The sequence below is a fragment of the Lagopus leucura genome, unplaced genomic scaffold (assembly GCF_019238085.1).
Source record: "Lagopus leucura isolate 7727_CA_CO unplaced genomic scaffold, USGS_WTPT01 Super-Scaffold_100024, whole genome shotgun sequence".
In the NCBI taxonomy this organism is placed as follows: Eukaryota; Metazoa; Chordata; class Aves; order Galliformes; family Phasianidae; genus Lagopus; species Lagopus leucura.
In genome coordinates, this window is record NW_024962276.1 from 3,351,478 (window position 1) to 3,370,535 (window position 19,058).

Here is a 19,058-nt window from a genome sequence, read left to right on the forward strand (position 1 = left end):
GCTCCTTCAGACACTGAAATTGCCTTCCTATCAGCAGCGCTGTGGCTGTCGGAGGAATTTTGCTAGCTAGGTGATGCTGATGTATGTGATTGCATTTCTGGGGCAAGGTGTAGTGGCAGCAGGGGTATGACTGAAATCGTGGTTGCCTGACTCTGAGTTGTTTTAAACAGGAAGGTGCTTCCACAGCTATTAGTGTTAATGCATCTGCCTTAGAAAAATACTGCAGAGAAGCTGGAGAGCTTTCCTTGCGGGATGATTCGAGTTGTGTGGATGCTGAATGTCAGAAGCAGGGCAGGGCAGCAGCTGTGGGTTTCTACTCAAACTGCTGTCTCTGTGTGTTGCCTCAAGGTCTGTTAAGTCCCAGTGGCAGAGCAGAAGGTGCTCCTGCTGTGTTTGGGAAGTGCACAACATGTGGCCATGCATTAAAGAGCTGCCTGTACTTCAGCTTGAAGGCACCCAAGGGCAGAACAACGAGAAGAGGCAGAATAGGTCATGACTACTTGGTGCCTCTCTATTGATTCAATGCTTCTTACTAATCCTGAGTGTAGTGAGATTGTAAGGAGGCACCTGTTTTTAGAACAGAACGATACATTAAAAACACTGTCAGGGACCAGAAGCTAAATACAAAGTCCAATGCAAGCTGTGAAATCAGTGATACATTGTTGAAGATGATATGAAGGATGAAATATTTATTATAAAACATAGACTGTGCCATCAAAAGTGCAGTTTAAGGCAGTAGCACTGCCCTGAAGTATTTCTGACACAGCAGACATGAGTATATATACACATTAGAAAACAATAGCAGCTCAAGGTTGAGTTTCTAGTCTTGAAGTCACTGAAAAAGCAGCAGCTGAAGCAACTTATAGGAGAATCATCCAAAAGTCACAGACCTTAAAAAGGTAAGTTTAAGTTGAACTGACAAGCTGTAGTAACATAAAAGATGAATATTCATGTTTAAGATTGAAATGCTCTGCTCCTCACACTTCCCAGCATGCAGCCATTAGAACACTGTGTGCACACGAGTAGGTTCACATGTTTGAGCCAGAAGGAACTTTGAAAGATCCCATAACCCAGCAGGGACAGTACAGTGTAATTCAGCTGTTTTGTTACTGGTGGCCATACTAAAACCACTTCCAAAAAGGCATGTGGAGAAGCAGTAATGCAAACCCCTCGGATCAGTGGACTTGTGGCTTCTGTCCACGTAACTGAGAGGTGGATCCAAGCAGGAATCTGACACCCGACTCACCAGACAGGTCATGAGGAGACTGGCTTCCTCCTCCATTCCACTGGTAACTGTGAACTCCGGACTGTGAAGGCACCTGTGACTGTGCTCTGTTATAGTGTTTTCCAGAAGTGACCGAAGCTTCTCTTCCGTCATATCCTGGGGGGGAAAAAAAAGGGGTAAGAAGAAATCTTACTCATAAGAGGCAGCTTTCAGCCATGGACCTCACCGTGCATCACTCACAGCACAGCTCACCTGGGCAGGGACATCCAACCCACACTGGCAAAAAACTGAGTGGCTCCTCACAGTCAGATGGTTCCTAAAAAAGACACACAGTGAGCATCCTCACAACACTCTTCTTCCATCTTGTTGAAATCCCCTGCCTTTGTTTGCCTGCTGTTTTGCCTGTTTCCAAACCCAAACTGCTGCAGTGTGGAGGATCCCATTGCAGTGCTGAGGGCTTTCTTACTTTCTGCACACTGGGCAGATGATTTTGTTGCTGGCATCCAAGCCATCGAGGATTGCATTGAGACATTCTTCATCAAACTGCAGACTTCGCTCATATTCTTCTATAACCAATTGTTCTGGAGGAAAAAGAAAAGACAACAAAAAGCAAACAGCAACAAAACAACTCACATCTGTTATCAACTTTAGGCAAAGCTAAAGCACACGTGGAGCTGCTGTGGGGATGCAGGCTGGGGCAGCCCCGTATTGCTGAGCTTTTCACTTTGAATCAGATTTCTGTGCTCATGAAAGTCATTGCTATGAACCCACTTTTTCCTACAGCCTTCAGCAATCTCAGCGGGGTGACTGTAACACTTTCCAGCCAACAATTCAGAAGTGTTCTGAGTTCATTTATGTGGGCTCCTGCAGCTCCCAAGCAGCGCTGCCTTGCGTAGCTCCTCATAGAGCTTCAGATGCTGCTTGAACTCCTGAAACTCTCAGAACACTTTCAGTGCATCAGAGAGGCTGCAGAGACAAGGGTTGTTTCCCCCACATCGCGTGGTTTATAGGAACAGAGTTACACCCTCAGCAGGATGAGGCCAGCAAGTAACAGCTCGGCTCCGAGAAGAGCCAGGAAACGCACTGAGAAGTTACCTTGCAGGATCAGCTCCTGCTGGATTTCATCCAGCACCGCCAGCTCGTCCGGATCCTCGGGCATCTGAAAAGCACAGCGCTGCGGTTGTGGCCGCGTGCTCACCTGGCCGAGCTGCCGCCGGGACGGGGATCCCGAAGCTCATCGTTCTGCTCGGTAACACAGAGGCGCAGCAGCGAGGAGCGGCCTTCAATCGCTCGCGGTTTGCCCGGTTCGGGGACGGCGCCACTTCAAAGCACGGCTGAAGAACGGCGACGGAGCGGAGCCGATCCCCGTCCCGAACCCCGGCGCTTCCCCCGAGCCGCGCCGCCCCGCACAGACCTGCCGCAGCGCGCGCTGCCCGCGATCCCCCGGCGCGCCGCGTTCGGCCTGCAGGCTCTGCCACTCTCGCTCCATCACCTCCGGCACCAGCAGCGCGCCGGGGCCCGGCCCAGCCCGGCGGTAGCGGTGCAGCAGCCGCTCCCGGCTGCTCCTCAGGCGCTCCAGGCAGCGCTGCGGGGAGCGGCGGCGCCGCGTCAGGGCCGGGAGCTCTCATCTCGCGCCTCGGGGCGAAGGAACGCGGAGAGAGCTCGGCGGAGGGGAAGCGGGGCCGGGGAGGTGCGGTTGGGGCCTCGCCCCGCTCACCCGCCGGTACGTCTCCTTCCATGGCGGCGCGGCGGGGCTCTTGTACAGCGCCCGGTGCCCGCCGAGCGGCGCCTCCATCGCCCGCCGCCTCCACGTGACCGCGGCCCGGGGCGCGCCGGGAAACGTAGTTCGACGGGAGTGCGCGGGAGGCTGTGGTTGGAGTGACGTCATTCCGCTCGGCGCCGGCGATTGGCCGTCGGGTCGGGGCGGTCGCGGGCGGCGATGGCGGCCGAGTGGGGTCCAGCGGAGCGGTGGCGGGCGGCCCTGCCGCAGCACGCCGCTTTCAGCCGCCTCCGCGAGAGCGGCGCCGCGACCTCCGCCGCCCCGCGCTCCCCGCTGATCCGCAGCCTGCTGCTGGGCCTGGACGGAGACCTGCTGCTATGGGACGGCGAGCGCGGCGCGCTGCTCGACATCGACCTCCGCCGTCTGAGCGGCGCCGAGCCGGAGTTGGGCCGTTACCAGGTAAGCGGTGCGGGGCTCCGCGGGGCTCCGCGGGACGGACGGCGATCTGAGCCCCGGCCCCCTCCCCGCCTGTCTCGGCAGACGCTGCTGTGCATCAATCCGCCGTTGTTCGAGGTGTATCAGACGCTGCTCAGCCCCGCGCGGCGCCATGTGGCGCTGATCGGCACCAAAGGGCTCTCGGCCGTGGAGCTGCCCAAACGCTGGGGCAAAAACTCCGAGTTCGAGGGCGGGAAGGCCGTGGTGAACTGCAGGTGGGAGCCGAGCTCCGGTCTCCCTCCCCCTCCCCGTCCCTTCGGAAGCCGCTCCGTCCGTGCGGTGACAGCGGTCGTCTCCGCTCTGTTCCAGCACCATTCCGGTCGCAGAACGGTTCTTCACCAGTTCCACGTCCATCACCCTGAAGCACGCGGCCTGGTACCCCTGCGAGACCCTGGAGCCCCACATCGTGCTGCTGACTTCGGATAACACCATCAGGTAAAGACTTTTTGCGCCTCGCATTTTCTGTGTGTGCGTCCCTTCCAACAGTCGCTGCACACAGAGCAGGGTGAGAGGAATCACGGATGGGCTGCAGCTGATGACCATCACTGCTGCTTCTTCCCTCCAGGATCTACAGCCTGAAGGTGCCCCAGACGCCCATCAAGGTGATTGCGCTCTCAGATGCTGAGGAGGAGACCCTGATCATCAACAAAGGGTTTGTGAGGCTCCTTTCGAAATGCTCTCAATAAGACAAGTTCTGTGTTCTCAGTCCTGTCTGTAATGAGTGACAGATCCTCCTGAAAATCCCCTGAAAATTTCTTGCAGCTCAGAAGGCAAATGGGCTCCATCAGAAGAGGGTGGCAGCAGGGACAGGGAGGTGATGGTCCCTCTCTACTCTGCCCTCGTGAGGCCCCATCTGCAGTACTGTGTCCAGGTCTGGAGCCCCCAGTACAAGAAGGACAGGGAGCTGTTGGAGAGGGTCCAGAGGAGAGCCACAGAGATGATCAGGGGGCTGGAGCAGCTCCATTACAAAGACAGTCTGAGGGAGCTGGGCTTCTTCAGCCTGGAGAAAAGAAGGCTGCGGGGTGACCTCAGTGCAGCTTTCCAGTACCTGAAGGGAGCCTACAAACAGGAGGGGAGTCAACTCTTTGAAAGGGGAGGTAACAGCAGGTCAAGAGGAAATGGTTTTAAATTGAGGGAAGGAAGATTTAGGTTGGATGTCAGGAGGAAGCTCTATACTATGAGAGTGGTGAGGTGCTGGAACAGCTGCACAGAGAGGCTGTGGATGCCCCGTCCCTGGAGGTGTGCAATGCCAGGTTGGATGGTCCCTGGTCAGCCTGGTCTGGTATTAAATGTGGAGGTTGGTGGCCCTGCATGTGGCAGGGGTTGGAGATTCATGATCCTTGAGGTCCCTTCCAACTCGGGCCATTCTGTGTGAAAATCCAACAGAGATTTATTCAGGTTTACTGCTCCCACACTCCCGTGCTGGGGCTGCTTCCTGGCACAGTAGTGGTTCTGTTTTTTCCCTAACCTTTCTAAAAGAAGGATGGAACAGACTGCACGGCCTGGTGTTCTTCAGAGCAGTCATTTGAACAACACGTTATCCTTAAGAAGGTTTAAGGCCTTTTTTGAGCAGGGAATGCAGGGAAATAGGTTATCTTTTTATTTCCTTCTTGGCCTGATTGGAAAGGAGAAACTTGAAGGTCTCTACCGGGTGAGTCACAGGCTGCTGTACTGCACAGGAGATCCCACTGCCCTCCTCCTTACCCTGTGAGCTGGACTGGCTGCCGGGCACTTCAGAAACGAGGCCCTGGAGGGGGGTGTTCCCTGCACGCTTCTGTTGCTGAAAGTAGCATGCGCCAAAGGACTGATGGGCAGGTGTAATCTGACATACAGATGGATCTCAGTAAATGCTTTTGTTGTCACAGTCACTGCTGACTCAGTTTTGTTCCTGCTTATCCCTAGGAGAGCCTACACAGCATCGCTGGGAGAGACCGCAGTGGCGTTTGACTTCGGCCCGCTGGTGCCCGTCCCAGTGAGCATTCTTGGGCAGCGAGGCAGTGAAGAAGTGCTGGCTTTTCCACTTTACATTTTATATGAAAATGGAGAGACGTTCCTCACTTATATCAACCTGCTGCAGAGGTAGGCTTGCATTCACCCTCAAGTTTCATAGAGTCTTTGTATGTTTGGTTCCAGAGCCATCTCTTCACCTTGCTGGAATTCTGTAATGGATGCTGGGCTGGTTTGTGTTGTAATTTGTTTTATCTCTTTGTGGTAGTGCTGGTAGACTTAAATCCAAGAATAACACGATAACTCCAAACTATTGTGTTTGTTGTTTTAGTTGTCTATTTTTTAATCACCCTCATTCTCTGGTTATCATTCAGTAAACTCCTGCAGGTGGCCATGGGAACTCTGCTCCTACACTTTGTGTTGTGAATGCATCTCCTCTATTCCAGTGCTGGAAATCTTGGCAAGCTGCTCGGCCCTTTGCCCATGCACCCTGCTGCAGAAGACAACTATGGCTACGATGCCTGTGCTGTCCTGTGCCTACCTTGTATTCCAAATATCCTGGTGATTGCCACTGAATCGGGCATGCTTTATCACTGTGTGGTGCTGGATGCAGAAGAGGATGAGGAGCAGGTACCTGTCTTGTTATTTCTGTGAGCATTTTTGTGTTAAAGTTCCTGCATTCAAGAGGGCAGAATGCTTCGAGGGGAATACAAGTGCCAAAGCTGCATTCTCCTGTAATGAGGCGGTGAGTCCTCCTGTTCCAGCCAGTGCCTGTGATCCTCCTGTGCTCTTGTAAAGGTCAGCTGTGTGTATCCTGCAGGTGCAGCCATTTCAGTCTTACCATGAACTATTTGAAAGAGGATGTTCTGAAGAAACCATGTGTTACTGAGCTTCTTAAATGATAAAAAAAAAGGGGGACTTAAATGAATTTCTCCAACAATTAATACACTTGTCTACCTATAATATGTGACTCAGTGTTATTTATACTTTTATTTCTGTTTAAATGATGTCTTATCGAAGAATTCAATGCTCTTTACAGTCAGAAAAATTGTGGGACCCGAGATCTGATCTTGTTCCTTCCCTGTACGTGTTTGAATGTGTTGAGCTGGAACTTGCACTGAAATTGGCATCAGGAGATGAGGAAGAGCCTTTGGACTCTGATTTCTCTTGCCCAATCAAACTGCATCGAGGTAGAGTTGTGTAGCTCAAGCTGTTGTCTTTTACTTGCTTGAAATTACAATCAGGTTATTTAAAAATTATTGTCGTCACAAACAGTATCAGGATAAGCATTATCCTGATTATTATAATGCAGTATCAGGATAAGCATTTGCTTGATGTCTTAAAGCTGTGGAAAATGTGCACAGTCACAGGGGAATTGTCACAAGGCTATTTAGAGATGGGGCACATATGTAATAGAAAACTCTCAGCTGTGGATTAGAAAGCAGAAGTTGTTGCAGCTGTGGTAATCTATGCATGTAAGCAAAGTGGTACAGCTGTGGGTGGTGATGCTGAGAAGTGCTGGTGCCTGTTTATGAGCCTGTCAGCTGGTGCTGATGTAGGGCAGGAGGATGGGAAGGACAAAGAAGCTGGTCTGCTGGCATTAACTGACCTTCCTTTGAAGCCTGATGGATAGAGACAGATATTGTATAATGCAACTAATTCTAATTAATTCCTGAAGAGTGTATTTACAGATGCTGCAAATGCATTCGATCTACGTGCAGCATTCTAATTCTGTGGCTAATGCATGTAGCTCAGACTTTGAACAGGCACTACTGCACTGAGTTGGACAATAGGCCAATACACACATTGAGCACTGTGCAGGCTTGCAGAATGAGTTTTTCTCTGCAGTGCTTTATGCTCCGTTTGCTGTTTAAATTTCAGATCCCAAATGCCCTACCAGATACCACTGCACACATGAAGCGGGTGTGCACAGCGTGGGGTTGACGTGGATCAGCAAACTGCAGAAGTTCCTTGACTCAGGTGAGGGTGAGACTGTTGTGCGTAGAGGGAAACGGCTGATGTCTGAACACCAGTGTTTTCTTAGCAGCAAGCAGGGGGATATTTGGGGAATACTGAGAATGCCTTACCCTGCAAGGTGGATGCTGTGCATTCCAACAGATCTCTTCTTTGCAGATGAAGAAGACAAAGATAGTTTACAAGAGCTGCGTGCAGAGCAGAAGTGCTTTGTCGAACATATTCTGTGTACAAAGCCATTGCCATGCAGGTAAAAAGCAAAACCTTTCTGCAGCTTCCAAATCAGTGTGTTATTCTGGGAGAACATCTATGATTTGCCCTCTTCTACTGCATTCTTGCTATTAAAGACAATAAAATCAACTTAATAGGATTCAAGTAAAATAAATAAGTAATTTGCAAATCAAGATTCTTAATGTATAACAGCATGTATAAGCTAAATTCCCTATGAATGTTAGAATTACCTGTCAAAATAGAAGAAATTCCACTTCTGTCTACCTATCCCAGTGCAGCTCTGGGGCTTGCTTCATCTAATAATCCTGATCCTTGATGTGTTCTTTTATCCCTGTGTTAAGACCAAGCTGTGCCTTGAGAGATCTTCTCATTTTTTGAGCTCTGAATTCCCCACTCAGGGTCAGGAGGCACTGCAGGCATAGGCTGTGTGTTATCTGTGTCTGCTGCATCTTCTTGCTTTAATAAGGCTTAATCACTTCTGTTGAGTGCTCTGTATTAAACGTAATTAAAATGCAAGAAATAATCATTACTTGTGGTCCAAACACAAGTCAGATGAGTCATCTAGTCAGAAGGGCTCCTGAAGTCATAGTGGATGACAAATAGCCAGTGGTGTGAGTAGTAATGAACCTGTGGGATTGTGGTAGGAGAGGGAAGAAGGTTTCTGGGTCTTGGCAGATTTCTGCTTCTGAGTCACAGGCAAGCTGCATGGGTGCTCCCTCCCTCAGGATGGATGGGTTTGCTTGGTACATTTGAATATCAGATTCCATTTTTTTTGTTTTGCAGGACTCCTGGGGAGTGGTTCTTAGCTTTGTGACCCGTGTCTTATTAAGCTGATTGCTGTGAACAGAGGCTTTCCCAAAGAATTTGCACAATTTTCAGGAAGAAAGTATGGTTTTTTGAATGGATGATTCTTCTGTTTTCTTCCCTTCAGGCAATCTGCTCCAGTTAGAGGATTTTGGATAGTATCTGATGTGCTGGGACCCACAATGATCTGCATCACAAATACCTATGAGTGCATCACAAGGCCACTCCTGTACGTGGTTTGTAATTGGACTGAAGTCCATGACTGCCTTACAAAAAGGATGTCAGGATTTCTTATTTTGATTCTTTCACCCTAAATTTCTTCATCTCTCATAGCACATGCTGAAGTTTGCCTACTGAATGTTCCTTGGCAGACCACTTAAGCCTTCAGAGAGAAGTTATTTAATACTGAAAAGGTGCTCTGAGGGGATATAACCAATCTATATCACTTCTAGTAGGGTTAGGACAAACCTTACATCAGTTGCTTTTTGACATCGTTGTTGGCATTTTGTTCACTTTTATAACAAGGAATCTGCATAGCAGAAACTGAAGAGAGAGTGGGACATGCTGCTATTGGAGAGCTTGCTTGCCTTGTTACTGAACTGGCTTTTAAATAAGAGGATACTTGAGATTCTTTTCCCTTTTTAGCTATGGCCAAAGAGGGGAATTTTGAGCTCCACCAGCCCTGCTTAGAGCTACATTTACAACTGAAGTATTTCATCTTTTAACTTGCTGTTGCAATGTGTGAATTCCGCAGTGGATGAGTTCCTTGTTTTAACTACTGTTTAAAGTCAGTTGTAGTTTAAGGTTTTTAAGTGCTCTTGATGTTCTTTGGCAGAACTGCAGTCCATCCTGCATCTCCTTCTCTACTGTGTACCAAAGAAGACAAAGATGATGCGACTTCTCCTCTCCGTGTCCTGGCTGAATCACAGCATTCATTTGAGAAGCACATCCAAAGCATCCTGCGGCGTAATTCTGCCAACCCCTTGCTCCTAAAGTTGGTACAAACTTTTTCCTAGGGGAGCAGAAAAGGGAACTCCTTAGAAATGCCACATGCTTGTTGTCTCCTGTCTGAACAACACAGCAGCTTGGAAAGAGCAGTTACAGGCATGCAGTTTCTGCAGCAGACTTGTTCCTTTGGATGCAGCCACAAAAGCTGTTTGTCCTGGTTTCTGCTCAGTGTGATGCTAACCTCAGTGCTAGATTAGGCTGCTCAGGCCTTGTCTCGTTGGGTTTTGAGTGTTGTTTTAAAACATCTTGGGATTTTCTCATTAAGAGAACTGTATTACTGCAAAGGGATTTAGTTTTAGCCCCCCGTTTTTGTATCCGAGGCCTTGGAGCTCTTACCATAAATGCTTTAAGTGACAGCCTTTGCAAGGAGCAGGGAAGAGTAGGATTGCAAAAACTTGTCTCCTGTTTATTCAGATCTGCTGATAAAGATGCTGCTCCTCCCCCTGAAGAATGCCTTCAGCTTCTTAGCAGAGCCACACAAGTGTTCAGAGAGGAATATATACTGAAACAGGATCTGGCAAAAGAGGAGATTCAGCAAAGGTAAGAAAAGACCTTCATAAGTTAAGTGCTGCACGCTGTCTCTGTGTTACTGAGAACCCAGCAGTAAAGCTCCCCTTGCTGGAGTAACTCATGTAACTGAGTAAAATGTATTCTGTGACTTCAGTTCGTGTAAGACTTCAATTTCTGGATTACCAGAAATGAAAACTGAGTTACCAAGGAAGCACTCAAGTAAAAATGCTTCTCTTCTGGTGAGAGTCTGCTTGTTGGTCTCCTGTGCTTCAGCATGGCAGGAAATCCTTTGGAACTCCTCTGACCTCAGCAATAATTCTGACAAACCTGCTAAAAAGAAAAATTGCATTATATAAGTCTCTACTTCTTTTGACTGGAGTGGTTGATTTATGTTATAGAATAAGGCCAAAAAGGAAGTGTTCTCAGCTGCCCACGTCTTGGTGCCTTCTGTGATATTTGCTATGTGGCCTAAATGCTGACTCAGCTGGATTGTTGTTGGGGTGGTTGAATTTTTTGTGTCTGTTTTTAAGAGTGAAGTTGTTGTGGGGACAGAAGAAGAAACAACTGGAAGACCTTAATTACTGTCGAGAGGAAAAGTGAGTATAATGTGTGTGCATTTATCAAGCTAAAATCAGTAGAGATGTAACTGTAAATAAAACTTCTCAATTGCATTAAAGGAAAAGTTTGCGAGAAATGGCTGAACGGCTGGCTGACAAGTATGAGGAAGCCAAAGAGAAGCAAGAAGATATTATGAATAGGTGAGTGCAGACTGCCTTCTGTTTCATCACAGATTGCTTGCTGTCGAATGTGTGTGCACCAAGATGAAAGAATGAAAAAGAATGGCAGGCAGTACTGTGCTGGTTGTTTGGAAGACTGGCTTTCTGGAATTCTTTTTTTGCAGCTCAGAGATGGTATTCAGTACTGAGTTTGCTTGCTGTGAGGGAAGTTGAGTCCTGAGCCCCTAAGACTTAAGCTAAATGACAAAGATGTTTCACAGTTATGTGCAAAACTCTTGTTGTCTGAGCATAACTTAGTCTAGAATATAAGTTAATTCAGCAATATATCTTTTCTTGCACATGAAGGATGAAGAAAGTGCTTCGTAGTTTCCAATCTCAGCTTCCTGTTATATCAGACAGTGAAAGAGATATGAAGAAAGAACTGCAGACAATCCATGACCAGCTGCAGCACTTGAGCAATGCTATCAGACAGGTGAGATGAAATGTGGCCGGTCATTAAATGATAGCACAGTCCTTCCACACTGACACAAAGCTGCTCTGTTAAATTAGCAGCAGTGGGCTGCAATAAATTCTGAACCTCATTATGAATCTAGATAGAACCTCTGCAACCTAGTGCAAAGCTAAGGAAGTCTCCATGCTATCTCTGGTTCCTGTACTAGTGTTTTCTTCTCTTGTGGAACAGTGCAAAAGCTTGCTGATTTTATCCCAATCAGAGTCAATTTGTTGTGGTGTGATGTGGTTGTAGCTACAATATGCTTTCCCTCTAGTGGGCAGCGCCAACACTGACTGGGACTCCTTCCTTTCATATGTGACTTCTAGGTTAAAATGAAGAAGGAATACCAGCAGAAAAAGATGGAAAAAGGCATCAGCCCACGAAAACCCAGCATCACCCTCAGTGCCTACCAGAGCAAGTGCATCCAAACCGTTCTGAAAGAAGAGTAAGTTCAAGCTTGGATCCTCCTACAGTTTGAATGTAGCATGTACATAAGTTAGCCTTTTCAGGTTTCTAGAGTAAATATTGCCTCTCTACACCATGTGGTTGACTCATGCACCACCTGGAGCTTGTAGAGATGGTCTAAAGCATAGAATGTGCCAGCTTGTTAGAGTAGCACTGGTCATATTATGCTACTACTACTGAATCTGCTTTCAGGTCTCCTTTTGGCAGTCTGTATGAAGTCTGTAATTAACAGAATCACTTAAAACAATATTCCCATTCTCTGCTTCTGTCCTCTGAATTGTTTTTATTATTGACTGTCACCAAACAAAAATGACTTGCAGCTTTTTTATTTGAATTTATTTTTCTTGAAGGGGAGAACGCATAAGGGAAATGGTAAAGCAGATCAATGACATCAGAGGCCACGTGAACTTCTAACATCTCCAAGAGAATAAACCTACAATAAAAGGCTGGATAAGTTTTCATTATTCCGTAGTAATTCTCCTTACATATATTCAACATTCGTACACTGAACAATAGTCTTTTCTTTATTATTTTGTAAAAGTCAATTATGAATTAAAATACTTTTCATAAGACTCCTCACATGCTGTGGTCTTTGCATTTCTCCTGGCAGGACACAATGCAGCGGGCTATTTCAAACCTTAAGTACAATAGTTAATACTCACAGCTAGCTAAGAAGTGAGGGAAAAGGTATCACTGTTTCCTTCAGAAAACTGCCTGGGGTTTGTCTGTCAGCCATCTCCTGCCTTTGATCCATGGCACAGTGACTGCAGTGGAAGCCTGTGGCAGAAGGCAGAGTAGAAAGACCAGAGAAGCGCGTACACTTCAGCAGCTTTTTTTAATTGGGAACACTTTCTTCATAAAGGACACACCTTCAATACAGTTAACAAATGGTTACACTTGAATCCTGTAGATAGCAGAATTCTACATCCACAATTGCACAGGACACCAATGGCTTGGTTCACTGGAATGCAGTATTAACTTCCAAAGACTCAGTTTGCCTTTATCAAAAGCTGGCACTCTTGACATTAAAAGGCCAATTATCTGCTGTAGACAAACTTCAGTGGACAATAAATAATTCTTGTTCCTCCCCCTCCCTCCCACACTTCCCTTTCAAAAAGGTGACGTGGTCAAGCTCAGTTTTGAAAAGTAGTACTGCACTGCTACAAAAGTGGCACGGCAAGAGGTGCCAAAGTAAAGCTGTAAGGAAAGGAGGGCTGTTATTACCTGTTAGGTAACTAGGTTACCGTACATGCTGCAAGAACACTTTTTGTACAGATTAAGACTATACAAGTATAGGAATGCATACAAAACTTGATCTTGCCCCTTTTACAGACTGCATAAATAAAATCCAGCTTTCTAATCCACTCACTGTGTATCAGAGCTGAACTGTCAGGTTAGAATTAGCGCCTGTTAAAAAAACACAAACTCTTACTGAGTGAGGAGAACCTACCACCCCATTCAGAACAAGCTCCAGAAAGCCAAGAACTGGAGGGAAGAGTGTTTAGTCTCTGATTTATTATAAGCGATATCATCATAATCCACTGAGTGAGGATCTACAGCTTTACAGCAAGAGTTTTTAACTGCCCTTCATTGACAGTGTTTAATAAGTGCTCTGCAAATTTGGCACTTTCATTTTCTTTTTTGAAGGCCACTTTACATCTTCTTACATTTGCGTTCAGCCAAAGCTTGAGTTACCACCTCTGAAGCCGTGCTTTCCTTCCCCAGCAGGACATTTGGTTGTAGCATCGCCCACCACTTCTGTGGATGGGTAAGCTTCTAATTTTAAAATAAATTTTTAAAAGGGATGACCAGCAGTTGGTGAAAAAGATCACTCACTCAGCCTCAAAATGGCCATAGTACTAAAACAGGGGTAAGGGTGCACAATGGAGTAAGGTGGTACAAAGGAAAACAATCACATCATCGCTGTATTTCCTTCCTCTCCAAACCAAAGGATGTCACTCCAGTGACACATGCAGTACTGGTTCACAGCCAAGGAACTCAGCAGCCAGCACCACTCCTTTCAGTGCTCTTCAGTCCCTGCTGAGCCCTACTCCACACACCTCCAGCCTCAGACCAGGCCTGCAGGCCATCACTGGCCACTGGGAAAAGCACACAAGCATGCATACGGGGACACACACACGTACAACTTCATTCTGCAACTGCTGTAATTGTTGCTGTGTCTATGAATGATCACAGGCCGATCGCTCCCTCAACTGCTCTCCTCTATGGACTGCAGAAAGGCTCCCTGCAGCCATCATCACCTGCAATCTGACATCACCATGCCTACAGAAAGCCATTCGTAAAAATTCACTAAGGAAAAACCTCACCAGCCCTGCACAGTCCAAAATGATCAGCCATGGCCATGGTTGAGGGGAAGGCAAGAACAGGCAGGAAGGTGGGGCTGCTGATGATAGGTACTGACAGTCAGACTAGAAAGGGATGCTGAAATGCCATTAACAATTCTCTTGCATTAGAAAAACAGTCCATAAACTCAACTAAAAGTTCTTTTTCAGCATGTGTCTTCAGATGCAATTCCTCAAGCGTTCAGCTTGCTCAGAAGATGCACGTCATCATTGTAGTTTAACCAGAAAACAACAGGCTTCCTTAAATCACTGCTGCACAGGTTAACAACCAGTAACCAGTTAAGAGCCAGTTTTATGGAAGGAAGAGAATGCAGGAAAAAAGCCTTCCAGTCTGCAGCTCCTTAATAAAGCCCACCCAAGATTTTTATTCAACAGAATACAATGCTAACCCTTGGAAAACTGAATGCAAAACATCTGCTATTAGATTTCTGCATCAGAAGGCAGCTGCTCTCACCTCACAGTTCAGTAAATGCTGAGATAAAGAACCTAAGTGCCAAGATAAAGAACCTAAGTCACACTTCAACTTCTTTTAAATGAAACAAGGACACATTTGGAAGATGACAACCCTGCCATCTATTACTCTAGTTGTTACTAAGGTAGGAAAAATGGGTTTGAAGTGTCAGCATTATGAAAGAAATTAATTTCTAGGGTGAATAAAATGCCTTATTTCTTGGAATAAATGATAAGCAACTGAGCTCATATGCTTCTTTTTGGCTGTTTTTAAGGCATTCCTCTCCAAAACCACCTGTCCTAACTTCATGTCAGTAGCAGACATACACTGCTAAAATAGGATTTAAGTACCTAACAAAATATAGTTATGTGCATTACAGTACAGAGCATTCTCTGTCACTTCTGTTTTTTTCATCATCACCAGATCTATGGTATGCAAAGATAACAGTAAACAATAGCAGAAAGCTTAAGATATAAATTCTGGACAATAACAAGCTGCTCTCTCAGCCTCTTCTCTTCAAATTGAGTCTTTGCTAGGGACTAGTCCAAGAACTCAATATGCACCACCACTATTACCACATCCGTACATTAAAGTGTTCCTATTCAACTGCGTGCATGAAACTCCACTATAAGGAGAAAAAGGAGGAATGCTTATGTTACCATCGTGTTACTCATACAAAAATCCCAAACCTACAGCCTGATCAATCACAAGAATGCCCTGCCTTAGCCGTTACACAGTGTCATTTAAATGCATGCTTACAGAAATACAGGACAGCGTACGAATCAGCTCTGAGCAATAACACAATACTGTACTTCTAAGTAAGAGATGCACTGCACCTTTCCAACTTGAACCAGCAGAATAATGCAGCTCCAGCAGTTTGTGCTCTGTGACAGAGTGCCATCACTGTTTTGGATACTATTAAAACTGACCCAGAAGAGGAGGGTGAAACTGACTTTGCTTTGTTTAACATCTTACCTTGACCATGCCTGGTGCCACCTACCAGAGCAGAGCTGCCCTTTGCCAGTACTCAGACAACACACAGGGTTTTTGCTAACATATTTTCTTCACGTGGAGAAGGAATTACTGGTACTGCTCAGCTTTCAAGATGAGAAAGAACTAGCTGTAATTCCAGGTTTTAAGTTACATTTGTGAAAAGTGATTACAGAACAGTGCATTTCTTGTGCTTTTCTTTAAGGATCAGAATCCAGAGGAAGCATTTCAAGGAGCTACGTTCTCAGTACAGTTTTCAGAGTTTTCTGGATTGGCATTTATCTGTTCAGGAGACACACAGCTCACTTGTGACCATCACATTTCAGCAGCATTCATATTCTTCAACACAAAGTCAATGGTTAAAAAAAATACAACACTGAGTTATGAAATAAGATCAATATCCAGTGTCCTGCTAATAAAGTCATATTTTAATATAAAATATTCATACAGCATACTCTACACCTCATTCTCTCTGCTAGCTGAATACTGTTACTGACTATTCAAACAGAAAAACTTCAACCACTTTGCTCTTCAATGTTTTGGAGGGACAATATGGTTTCCAGCAGCTACTTTGATCACAGTATTGGGGGGAAAGGAAAAAGGGAAAAAACAGGGGGTAAATGTTCCAAAATTCTACATCAGGTTACGAAGTTGGCTGAAAGAGGGGAAGTTTTTCAGAATGTAAGGACTGATCCCACTCAGTGGAACATGAAACACCGCACTCATTAGTGTTTCCATTAGAAAGTTCTCCTTCCTACACAACAAGTCACTCTTGTGCTCTCTTCCTGCCCAGCACGAAACCTTTTCCCCTCTAGAAACAAAACTTAGTCATTGCTCCCCTCTGTTGTCTTCTGCTCTTTCAGTTAGAGTTAAATAATAATTAATGTTGCTATAAAGATGAGTTAAAAACCCCAAACGCAGCCTTGGAGCACGCTCCTCAGGGTGTCATGTTTCAGGAAGCTGATTAATGTCCGTCAGTTTTGTGTCATTCAGGATTGCACGGATTCTCTCCAGGGAATCTGCCTGCCGGATCCGCTCCAGCTGCACCTATGGAGAACAACAGACACAATGAGTGAGTAAAACCAGAACCGAGCAATCACATTCAGAACTTAGCAACCCCTACTGCACAAGCAGATGAGACATCAAATTATCATTGGCTGAAAAATGCAAGGCTTGAAGGAACACAAACTTAATTCAGAACCAAGAATGTGTGGTGGAAAGACATAAGGTTGCTGCGTTTTTAAGATACAGGCTACACTCTAGAGTGCCCAAGCAATCCTCCATCTTCCCTCTGCTTTGTCTAATAACCAGCCACTCACCACAGAGGTCAGGCAAACTGGAGGAGATGTCTAAAGCGACATAAACTTTCATGGAAGTAACAGACATGCCTGACACACACCTTCAGGCCTCTCAAGATTAAAGCTAAAACACTTCCAGAGGAGCTCCCTTTGCCAAGTGCAATCCTGTTACTTGCTTTTCTGATAAACTCTCAAGTCACTTCATGCTGAAAAATCCCCAGCAGAACTGCAAGTAAATTAATGCAGAGAGATCATCATTTATTTGGAGGGGGAGCAAGCTTCGTGTTAGCATCTGAGTTTTCTGCTGTAAATTCCCAGCCACTGGTTAACTGATTTTTAATTCTCCTTCATTGCAGATAGCTAAACTTGGCCAGTCGACACCTCACCCAGCAGCAAGATACCCAAATTCTCATTCAGTAGTAATCTCTCTTCTTGTGTTAGACAGCAGACTTTGTACTATGGACAGCAGATACAGCACAAACCATTGCATAAACATTGAAAACATAAACAGAAGCTAAAATGTAATGACTGCTTAGGGGCAGAAAAACAAAGTACACAGCTACAACACGCTCACTGAGGTAACTACTGAAGGCCTTCCACGCTGCCTGCAGGTTTTGAGAGAACACTGCATGTCTTCAAAGTAGTGTGTATATTTTTGCTCTTGGAACTGCACTCACCAGCCCATGCTGTACTTTAGAAAGGGAGGATGATAATAAGCAAGAAACAATTTCACCAGCCGGCAGAATTCAATAGTCCCTCTTGTACTAGGTATGCCTCCAGAAAAAATCAGAACAAAAGAAGACAGTTCCCCCTACTGTCCATCCACCTGAGCTCTGTTTAGTAAACAATCTCCTACATTCCTGTGTTTGTTTTCCAAATAAACCTGAACTCCTGACTCAAAACAATCTGTACTAACTCTGCTGAATTTCACTCAGTGGACTCAGCAAGAACCCAAAGGAGAGAGAGCACCGAACTTCAGCGTATCGCTTGTGAACAAGGTTCCCAGTGGTTCTGATGGGGAGCAAATCCAAAAAACAGACACTGAAAGTGAAATCTATCTAACCTTGCCCCCTGAGGATAACACCATCCTGCAAACACTGCATCTACAGCTCCCTTGGTGCTCTGTACAGTTAACAGTAAGAGAGAGATCAGCTGGATTTAGCCCTGGGTTTAGACCCCTGCCAGAACTCACTGTGCCATCACCACCCACATATTCCACCTCTTGGAGGACATACAAGGAGAGAAAAGCAACAATAACAAGGATAAGACTTGGATAGCATAAAAAGAAAGCAGTAAGTACAGCATGAAGAAGAACCATTCCATATATTCAGGACCAAACAGTAAAAGTTCCTGATTCTGTCCTCAAATTTTTCACATTATAAAGTGCAACAAGGTGTGTCATATAGTAAAGAAGTCAGGAAATGGACAATGAAATGATGAAATGCTGGGGCCCAAAATTACTGTCTTTTATTACTCTCTAGAGTTTATCACAGTAACTGTACATCTTCACTGCTGAGAACAGGTTGAAATCAATAATCAGAATTAAACCCTCTGATATAAATATTATACTAGCAATACCTAATCAGTTTACTACACTAATAACTCTAAAGATTTTTCATAAATATCAACACAAGGAAAAATTTTAACTACTGTAAATTATTTCAGCTCCATAGAAGCAGACACACACCTCACAGGTTGCACTGCCCTTACCTGAAGTGTCTGAGAAAGCTTTACAAAATCTCTCTGCACTTGCTCACTGACATCTAATTCAGTCTGCAGCCTCTGAGCTTTATTCTTCTCTTCAAACACCAGCTGCTCAAGGTTTGCCTGCAGAGAAAAAGAGCCTTTATGCTACATTTAAACAGCACAAAAAAAAAAAGAGAAACTTGCATAAACTGATTATAGCACAATACTGGAGCAAGAAAACACGGTTATTATCAGTGAGCTGGCAAGAAATTAATCCAGTCAATCTACACTTCAGTTTTACAAAATGCAAAATATGGGGCTAATACTCATCAGTTAAGTCTTATCATGATTAGATAAGTTCAAGTATGAAAAAGTCCCATGTCTTTTAACAGCAGTATGCTCAGGGATCTCAAAATGAAAAAGCATCATTCTGAGCTTCTCTGCAACCTGACTGTAGATGAAGGGCAGAAACCTGCTGATGAAAATGTAATTATCTTGCTGTCTTTAATTTTAGTCAAAGAAGTCTTTGGGGGAGGGAGAGGAGAGAAGAGAAATAATAACTGTGATCTGATTTCTCTTTTTTTTCTTTTTCTTCTTCTATCTGTAGAAGTAGGGCTCCTTCCTTCAGCAACAGAACAATAACGTTTATTCAGAACTATTA

General features: G+C 45.4%; 3 protein-coding genes across 6 annotated transcripts in view; 1 reads left to right on the forward strand and 2 right to left on the reverse strand.

Moving 5' to 3' along the window:
- Nucleotides 1-662: 662 nt before the first annotated feature.
- Nucleotides 663-3,023, reverse strand: RPAIN (RPA interacting protein). The gene is made up of 7 exons (XM_042879768.1): nucleotides 2,943-3,023; nucleotides 2,640-2,810; nucleotides 2,321-2,384; nucleotides 1,692-1,806; nucleotides 1,478-1,541; nucleotides 1,247-1,381; nucleotides 663-890 (listed from the first exon to the last, which is right to left on the reverse strand). The coding sequence occupies exons 1-7, from the start codon at nucleotides 3,018-3,020 to the stop codon at nucleotides 861-863; spliced, it is 657 nt and encodes a 218-aa protein (XP_042735702.1). The 5' UTR covers nucleotides 3,021-3,023; the 3' UTR covers nucleotides 663-860.
- Nucleotides 3,024-3,164: 141 nt separating this feature from the next.
- NUP88 (nucleoporin 88) lies at nucleotides 3,165-12,188 on the forward strand. Its single transcript, XM_042879628.1, has 17 exons — nucleotides 3,165-3,404; nucleotides 3,486-3,655; nucleotides 3,750-3,875; nucleotides 4,006-4,092; nucleotides 5,343-5,519; nucleotides 5,834-6,017; nucleotides 6,427-6,577; nucleotides 7,269-7,367; nucleotides 7,521-7,611; nucleotides 8,524-8,625; nucleotides 9,232-9,390; nucleotides 9,819-9,944; nucleotides 10,445-10,510; nucleotides 10,592-10,672; nucleotides 10,997-11,123; nucleotides 11,471-11,589; nucleotides 11,960-12,188. Exons 1-17 carry the CDS (start codon nucleotides 3,165-3,167, stop codon nucleotides 12,021-12,023), a joined length of 2,169 nt encoding a protein of 722 aa, XP_042735562.1. The 3' UTR covers nucleotides 12,024-12,188.
- A 237-nt stretch (nucleotides 12,189-12,425) lies between these two features.
- RABEP1 (rabaptin, RAB GTPase binding effector protein 1) overlaps nucleotides 12,426-19,058 on the reverse strand; it is a 44,141-nt gene continuing 37,508 nt past the window's right edge. For all 4 annotated transcript variants that reach the window (XM_042879626.1, XM_042879625.1, XM_042879624.1 and 1 more), the window contains 2 exons: nucleotides 18,422-18,538; nucleotides 12,426-16,460 (listed from right to left, as the gene is read on the reverse strand). In XM_042879626.1, the coding sequence (XP_042735560.1) occupies nucleotides 16,359-16,460; nucleotides 18,422-18,538 (219 nt within the window). In that variant the 3' untranslated portion in view covers nucleotides 12,426-16,358. The remainder of the gene's footprint in view (nucleotides 16,461-18,421; nucleotides 18,539-19,058) is intronic.